The 8,844-nt window shown below is 57.2% G+C and overlaps 1 protein-coding gene across 1 annotated transcript; it reads right to left on the bottom strand.

The window, feature by feature from the left end:
- Positions 1–1,980: 1,980 nt before the first annotated feature.
- RABAC1 (Rab acceptor 1) lies at positions 1,981–4,996 on the bottom strand. The gene is made up of 5 exons (XM_027037670.2): positions 4,791–4,996; positions 4,263–4,475; positions 3,865–3,962; positions 2,297–2,398; positions 1,981–2,214 (listed from the first exon to the last, which is right to left on the bottom strand). Exons 1-5 carry the CDS (start codon positions 4,844–4,846, stop codon positions 2,126–2,128), a joined length of 558 nt encoding a protein of 185 aa, XP_026893471.1. The 5' UTR covers positions 4,847–4,996; the 3' UTR covers positions 1,981–2,125.
- Positions 4,997–8,844: the final 3,848 nt, after the last annotated feature.

Genomic DNA, 8,844 nt, shown 5'->3' with positions numbered 1-8,844 from the left:
CAGCAGGGCCCTGCCTCCCCACGCTAAGTGAGCCCTCTCCTTCCACAAGGATTCTCTAGCCTCGTCCAGTCTGGTTTTATTGGTTTCACAAGCTGATCACTTGCTGAGTTTCCTGTCTGCTGGGTGTTTGGTTTGTGTAACGAGCGCCTCTCCCACTGAACGTGAGCCCCGGAGGGCAGGGCCTCGTCTGTTTGTGGTGCTGCTGTTTCCCCAGCATGTCAGCCGGCGTGTCCAGTAACCCCAGGATACGAGCCCCAATGTAACTTTATATTTTCTACTCAGTCACCTTTTTCTTAAAGTAGGTTTCATGCCCAGCACGGAGCCCAATGTGGGGCCTGAATTCATGACCCCGAGATCAAGACCTGAGCTGAGATCACGAGTCAGATGCTCGACCGACTGAGCCACCCACACGCCCCATCTATTTAATCACATTTTAAAAAGCAAGGAAAAAAGTGAAAATAATACATTTACCTCGTCTCTGCAACATATTGTCCTTCCAACATATAGCCAGGAGAGAAAATAATTAAGACATTTTATACCCTTTCCTGCTAAGTCTTTGGAACCTGATGTGGATTTTATACTCACAGCACATCTCAATTCAGACCAGCCACGTTTCTTTCAAGTGCTCACTAGTCACATGTGGCTGGTGCCTCGTGTGACGGAATGATTCCAGAACAACGCGGGGTACGCAGTGGGCCTCGATAAAACACCTGCTGACGGAATGGTGAGTGGGTGGAGTTTGGGGGGCGACACTCGAGGTTGGAGAGGCCAGGGGGTCGCGCTGTAAGGTCTGGGGCCGTGGCTCTGCTCAGGCCACCCCACCCACAGCTCTTCCCAGGGCTGCCTCCATGTCCCCTCGAGGCTCACTGAAAGGTCACCTCCTCGGAGAGCCCTCCCAGACCAGCCCTTTGTGGTAGCCCCGCTTTGCTGTCACATCTGCCTGGTGTTTCCCCTGCCGGGCGCGGTCCTCTTGTGTCAGTGCTCGCAGGTGGCGGAAGGTATTCATGTTACGACGAAACACAGGCTGCGTCACTCGCAACCTCACTCAGGGTAAAACCACAGCCCTCACCGAAGCTGGCCAGTTTCCCGCTGCCCCCACCATGTGGGCCTCCTGGCTGCACCCCCAGGACCCCCAGGCTCGCTGCTGCCTCCGGACCTTTGACCCGCTTCTCCCTCTGCCCAGAGCATTTTCTTAAGGATCTGCAGCTGCCCCTTCACTCAGCGTCACCTGGGGGAGGCCTTCCTCAACCTGTGACTCGTCTCCAGAACTTTCTTTATGCAGGAAAGTGTTAACACGGTAGGCTGTCCTTGCAGAGGGCTGCTTGCATAGCTGGTGTCTGGAAACTGGGATTCCAGAAGGCTTCCCCCCGGTCCTCGATAAGAGTGACTCACTGTGTCTACACTGTGCCCAGGGTACTGTTTATGCCGAACGCCTGCTTTCCTTCTGGGAGCCTGGGCTTCCGGTACACGCTAGACGGAGGGTGCTCGTGTGGCCGCCCCCCAGCAGAAAGCCCGGGCAGAGTCTCTAATGAGCCTCCCTGGCAGACATCCACACCCGCTGTCACAACTCGCCGCTGGAGGAACCGAGCACAGCGTGTGGGAGTCCCCTGAGAGAGGACTCTGGGAAGCTGGGGCCGGGATTTCTCTGGATTCTGCCCCAAGTGCCTTTTCTCTTCGTTTTGTCACCTTCCACGATAAAGAATTACAGCTGTAGCTCCAACTCTATACCGAGTCCTCCTAGCAAATCACTGAACGGGGCGGGGCGGGGGGCGTGGCCTGGGGGGTTACCCCTGGCTGGCTCACTCTCCGCCCCTCCCCAGCACTCACCACCATTTGCGGTCCTATCATAGTTTAGTGGTTTATCTTGCTTGATGAATCCCCCACCGCCCCAGCCAGGGGCCCCCTCCTTCTTGGTCTCTGCAGTCTCCCCAACACCCCCCGCACGGGCCCACAGAAGAGCCCGGGGAGTATCGGCCGAAGGACGACTGTAACAGCTTTATTTCTGAAGCTGGAATCCCTCCCTGCGCCTGTAAGGGGGCTCCGGCCAGGAGTGCAGGGCCGTGCGGGGCAGGGGTGACCAGGGACGAGGCAGCTGCCTCGGGGGGCCCGCGGGTCCTCAGACACCTCACACTGGTTCCATCTGCAGCTCCTCCCCATCCCCGGCCTCGGTCTGGTGGAAGGCGGCATGGGAGCCGATGACCACGAGGGTGGCTCCTGCAGGAAAATGGGCAGATCAGGGCCTCACTCCTCACCTGCCCCCCACCGCCCACCCCGGCTCCCCGGACCCCGTACTCACCCAGGACCCAGAAGACGGCAGAGCCTGCACCAGCCAGCCAGAAGAAGGGAAAGGAGACGGCCCCGGCCAGAGCGTACTGATGGGCTGGGCTCACCTCTCGGCCTGGGGGACAGACGGCATTGGACACTCGTGCCCTCTCCCCGGTAACTCCTGGTGCCCCCCACGCCAGCCTGGTGTCACAAGCTCCGGGAGCCTCAGGATCATCCCAACTCATGTCAAGGGCCCCTCCAGCCCTGGCCTCACCCATTTCTCTGATGTTCCCACAAGAACACCTCCCTCCCTGCCCTCTCCCTGCTGTTCACTGCCCTTCAGCCCCACTCCTGCTAGGGAGCCCCCAGGCTCCCGCTTCCCCAGACTATCGCTCTCCTTTTTTTTTTTTTAAATGTTTATTTATTTTTGAGAGAGAAAAGAAACAGAGTGCAAGTGGGGGAGGGCAGAGAAAGAGGGAGACACAGAATCCAAAGCAGGCTCCAGGCTTTGAGCTGTCAGCACAGAGCCTGACGTGGGGCTCGAACCCACGAACCTGAGTTCATGACCTGAGCCGAAGTCAGAGATTTAACCGACTGAGCCACCCAGGCGCCCCAAAAGTTTATTTATTCATTTTGAGAGACAGAGTGCAGGGGGAGCAGAGAGAGGGAGAGAATCCCAAGCAGGCCCCACACTGCCAGCATGGAGCCCGATGTGGGGCCTGATCTCATGAACCACAAGATCATGACCTACGCCCAAATCAAGAGTCAGACACCCAACTGACTGAGCCACCCAGGCGTCCCTGTGGGCGTGTTTCTTGTGTCTGTACAAAGTTCCCCAAGAATCTGGTTTATGGCTGATGGAGAAACTGAATGATTTCACATAGTAATATAGATTTCTGGCTTCTCGCGGCACAGCGGAAGATCAGGTCTCTGTGCCTCTGTGGCAGCGGGGTCATGGCTGTGCTCCAGGCACTCCCTGCATGCCCTGTGTGTGCCTGACATGCCCCTCAGCCAGCTCACCCCTGTCATGGACGGAACGTGCAAACCCCTGAGGGACTTTCTCTTAGGTCTTCCCGTTTGAACCCAGCTCTCCCTTTTCACCACTCGGAACCGTGAGCTTCCCCCAAGTGGAGACTCAGGCCCCTCTTTCTTCCCAGTGGTGCCTAGGGCCAGTCTGGGACCACATGAGCCACAAACCTCAGCTTCCCTCTCTGAGCAGTCCCAAGATCTTTCTGGCCCCACCCCAGGAAGCAGGAAAGGGCAGGGACACAGATCTAGGCCGGTGTAAGGTCGCCACCTGGTGTCCAATGTGGGTACTTGCAGCTGATGCTTTCTGCAGGGAGGTGGAGGATGGAGGAGGAAAAGTAGGTTTGAGGGACAGGGTGAAGAGTAGGTTCTGGGGTATCTCCAGGCTGAGGAGTACCAACGCGGCGGGGTGGGGGGGGGCGGCTGTCTGAGACTGGGTGTCTGAGATGGGTCGAGTTTGAGGGATCTGGTGTAGATCTAGGCTTGGGCAGACTAGGGTTAGGGGTCTAAGGCTTATGGTCCAAGAACAGGATTTGAAGGATCAGGGAACCGCCTGGGCAGGGGATTTCTCACCAAAAAGCACAAACTTGGACTGCAACGTGCGCAGATAGAGGATGTAACAGGCGCCAAAGAAGACAGCCAGAGCCACCAGCAGCATGGGGGACGTCACCCTGGAGGAGGGTAGGGAAGCATGGGTCAGGCAGCTGGGAATGAGCCAACCAAGGGGACCTTGACCACCTACACCGGTGGATGGCAGGCTACGCCCTTGAGACCAGGTCACATCTGGTCACACTGTGTCCCTGCCAGGCTGACGGGGCCGTAGGGGCCTGGCCAGTGAGAAGACGGACTGGACGCGGAGGGCGGGGCCGACCGGGGGTGGGGTGGGGGTGCGGGGTGGGCAGTGTTGGGGGCGGGGGGAGGGGGCGAGGCCCGGCCGGTGGGGTTAAGTGCGGGGCGGGAGAGGCACTCACACACAGTACAGGATCAGGCCCAGGAACACGAACACATAGTTGCTTTGGTAGTATTCCACGTTGCGTACGAGGCGCTGGCACAGCTCGCCCAGGTTGCGGGGCCGCGAGAAGCGCCGCTGGTCCACGAAGGAGCCCCAGGGCCGGATGGTCGCGCGGCGCCTCTCCAGCCACTCACGGCCCGCGCCCGATGGGATCAGTTTCGGCAGCAGGGTCCTAGTGGACGGGGCCGGGTCAGCGGTAGACCGGGATGGAGCCTGGACCCCCAATCCCCTACCCCCGAGCAATAAGGGGGCCGAGTTGGGGGGCGGGGGGAGGGCTGGACTCTGGGGTGCTACGGGGTAAAGGTCCAAGACTTCTGGATCTTGGGAGGAGGGGCCGAGGGCCCAGACTCCAGAGTCCTCGAAGAGGACACCAGGGGCCCAGACTCTAGTGTCTGGGGCCCGGATTTCTGGGACCCGAGGGAGGAGGGGGCGGGGGGCCAGGGCTCCCGGGTTTCGGTCAGGGGCGGGCTAGAGCCAGCTTGCTCACGAGGCGCTCAGCCCTTCCGGCTCGGCATCCTTCTGCGGGTCCTTCTCGGCCGCCATGTCTGTGTCGTGAGGGGTAGAGCCGCTGTAACGAGCCCGGGGCTCTGCAGACCCCGGCGGCCCCGCGCGAGCTCTGCCCCACCCAGCGGAGCAGACGTGGCGCCGTTCCGGAGCCGCCGGGGCGGTGGTTCTGCCGCCGAGTATTGTGGGAGTTGTAGTCCTGATGACGCCCGGGAGGGTCTGGCTCGCGGAACACCTTGGGCGGTGCAGTCGCGTAAAGCGGCGGAGCGCCTCTGGGCATCGTGGGAGTTGTAGTTTTAGAAGCGGGGCGTTCGGCTTGGGGAAGGTGGGTCTTCAGGAGTCGGGGCGTTCCGGGAGATCGAAAGGCAGAAGCAGAAGCAGTCGTCGTGTACTCACTCCCCTGCAGGGTACAATGGGGATCGTGGAGAACTGTCGTCCTGACTCTAGAGTGCATACAAAACACCCAGAGGGCTTGATAAGACACTCACGTGTTCTGACTCCGCAGATCCAGGGTGGGGCCCGTTAATCTGCATCTCCAACGAGTTCCTAGGTAACGCGGATGCTACTGGTCCATGGACCGCATTTTGAACGGAGAGACTAGACAATTCGTGGGAATCTATTTCTTTCCTGGAGGCAGAGACTGGCGAGAGGGCCACGATCGCTGGAGTGGGTATCTGAGATGGAGGGCAAAGCCCCCCCGACCCCCAACCCTTGAGCTCCCAGGGATGAATGGGTTAGGACTAGGGACCTTGGGACACCCCCTCCTCTCCCATAGGAGAGGGGAGTTGGGAAAGGGTTGAGAATTTTTAAAAGAGGGAGTTGTTGGGGCGCCTGGGTTGCTCAGTAGGCTCTGGCTCTTGACTTCAGCTCAGGTCATGATGTCACGGTTCCTGGGTTGGAGCTTTCACATGGGGCTCTGTGCTGGAAGTGCGGAGCCTGCTTGGGGTTCTCTGTCTCTGCACCTCCCCCGCTCATGTGCTCCGTCTCTCTCAAAATAAATAAACTTTAAAAAATGTTAAATAAATAAAAGAGGGAATTGTTATAAGTGAAAGACCCGGGATTCTGGAGTCAGAGATGAAAGTCTAGGCTGTGTCGACCTTGAACCTCAGTGACTTCCTCAGGGCAGTGGAGATCCTAATAGTACCACACTCATTCATGGGGTTATGATGATTCAGTTAAATGGCCCATATACAGTGCTTCAAAGAGTCTTGACACTTTATTCACTTCAATAAACGGTAGCCAATGTCACTGCCACTACATTATCATAAATGTTTTGATTATTTCTAGAGGTAAGCCTTCTCAAAAAAAAATTTTTTTTTTAGCGTTTTTATTTATTTTTGAGACAGAGAGAGACAGAGCATGAATGGGGGAGGGGCAGAGAGAGAGGGAGACACAGAATTGGAAGCAGGCTCCAGGCTCTGAGCCATCAGCCCAGAGCCCGACGCGGGGCTCGAACTCACAGACTGTGAGATGGTGACCCGAGCCGAAGTCGGACGCTTAACCGACTGAGCCACCCAGGCGCCCCTCAAAATTTTTTTAAAGTTTATTTATTTTGAGAAAGAGAGTGAGGGCAGGGGAGGGGCAAAGAGAGAGGGAGAGACAGAATCCCAGGCAGGCCCTGCCATGTCAGTGCAGAGCCCGACGCAGGGCTCGATCCCACGGACTGTGAGATCATGACCTGAGCCGAAACCAAGAGCTGGACACTTAACCGACTGAGCCACTCAGGCACCCCTCAAATTTTTTTTGATGTTTATTTATTTTTGAGGGGAGGAGGGGCAGAGAAAGAGGGAGACACAGAATCCGAAACAGCCTCCAGGCTCCAAGCCCGACATGGGGCTTGAACTCACGGACCGTGAGATCATGACCTGAGCCGAAGTCGGACGCCTAACCAATTGAGCCACCCAGGCGCCCCAAAAGTAATCTTTATACCCAACATTGGGGCTTGAACTCACAACCCCGGGATCAAGAGTCGCATGTTTTGCCAACTGAGTCAGCCAGGCGCCCCTTGCCTTCCTAAATTTAACAGCCACGTATTAGAAGCTGCAGGCCCCTTGGATGTCCCAAGGTGTGGCTGGTGTCTGAGACATGGCCCCTCCTTTCCCCTAGTTCCCACAGCCATGGCTCCCTCTCAGCCTTTGCCCCTGCCCCTGAGTGAGGGTGGGTTCATGGCCAGAGTTCTAAAGGCGCACACCAGAAGAGCCTCAGGAAATGTGTGTGGAAATACGGGGAATTGTGGGCTCCCTTACGTGGACTGGAGTCTCAGGGCTGGGTGGACCTGATGAAGAATATCCAGCCGGAATATCCAGGTGACTGTTAACTCCACTGTCTCCTAAGATCCACTGTCCCTTTTGGTTTGGACTTGGAGGCCTGCTGGAGGGTGTTCCCATGGGCTGGGGAGACGGCCCCTGCCAAAGGGGCTGGTGAGCAATAAGCCGGAAGGGCCCCTGTTGCGGGGAGGTCCCGAGCTGAAGCTGAATGAGCCAATGAGCTGTACTTTGAAGGTCAGATTGGCCGGTCACGGTTCATCCCTCCCTTTGTCAGCCCCAGGCCTGCAGCCGAATCTTGTTGAGGCGTCCCCCTTGGGTCCGGCTACAAAGGAGGACTGTTAAGGCACAATCAGCCCAGTGCGTTAATGGGGGAAGTGGCACCCGAGTTCAAAGCCATGGGGGCAGCAGGGGTAAGCAGGGGCGCCCTCGAGAGGGACATGAATCTCGGGGACAGTCGGAGACAGAGGTCCAGAGGCCTCCTCCCGTGGCCAACCTTGAGAAATTTGGGTTTGACTTTTGTTATGAGAGCTGTTGGGTTTCTTTAGCGAAGGTGTCGAACAGCATGGGCCACGGACAGTGGTGTCCAGAGGCATTGTGGGGAGTGGCCCTCAGAGGGGTGGGGGGACTTTGAGTCGGGAGATGGGGCCTTGGCACAGGGGCGATGTGGGGGAGGAGGCCCTAAGGCAGAGAGTATGAGAGATGGGAGGGTCCCTGGGGCAGGGGCATGGGGGGAGATAGTGGGGAGAGGGGGCCGTGACGGGGTGGGTCCTGAATTAGGGGGATGGGGGGAGATAAAGGGGCCCCTGAAAAGGCCGTGGAGATGGGCCCTAGCCCTGTGTTCCGTCCAGTCCGAAGCCTCCTTTCGGCCTCTTGGATCTCTGCAGGGAGTGGAGCTGTGAGTACAGGAGGGGCCTTAGCACAGACGATCAGGAGCCTGGGTTATATCCCTGCTGTGTGGCTTCAAGGAAGTCCCTGCCCTCTCCGGGCCTCAGAGTGCGCAGCTGTCTATGGGAGTACAGGTTTCCCCTACTATCCAAAATGCAGCGTTCCTATAAAACCTCTCAAAAGCCAAAATGGTGTAAAGTGAAGAGTATCCCCCGCTTTCCAAGAGCGCATGTTACACTACTTTACTTCTCTGAAAGACTTACATTCGTATCTGTTTTGGCTAACTGAAACAAATCTGAAGACCATTTTCCCGTTTACAGAAAAGACCACTACGTGCTCATGTAGGAAAATGTCATTGGTGCAGTGGGCCTGGGCACACACTCACGTGGGGTCTCGGCATCCTGGTCACCCAGACACCCGTGCTGGGAGGCAGGTGGGCCCTGATCTGGCCCCAGGCCCTCCTCTGATTCACATCTCTGGGCTGTGTTGAGCGTCTGACTCTTGCTTTCGGCTCAGGTCATGATCTCACAGCTCGTAGGTTCAAGTCCCAGATCGGGCCCTGCACTGACAGCACAGTGCCTGCTTGGGATTCTGTGTCTCCCTTGCTTTCTCAAAAATAAATAAACATTAACAACAACAAAAAAAAGGTAAACATAGTCTGTGCCATGGTCAGCAACCCCACTCCTAAGCATGTACCCTGTACAACAGAGATGCATACATGTGTCCTCATCGGAAGACACTGTTACAATGTTCCTATCTCTAGTGGCTCTCAAAGTTACAGATACATGGGACAATGTGTTCAGGACAAGAAGGCAGACACGTAAGACAACATGTTTGTAAGATTTCATTTATAAAAGTCCAAGAACAAGTGTGGGGGCTGCTGAC

This window comes from Acinonyx jubatus, chromosome E2, assembly GCF_027475565.1.
Source record: "Acinonyx jubatus isolate Ajub_Pintada_27869175 chromosome E2, VMU_Ajub_asm_v1.0, whole genome shotgun sequence".
NCBI lineage: Eukaryota > Metazoa > Chordata > Mammalia > Carnivora > Felidae > Acinonyx > Acinonyx jubatus.
Note: the sequence above shows the minus strand (reverse complement) of the source record. Positions and strands in the feature narration are given on the sequence as shown.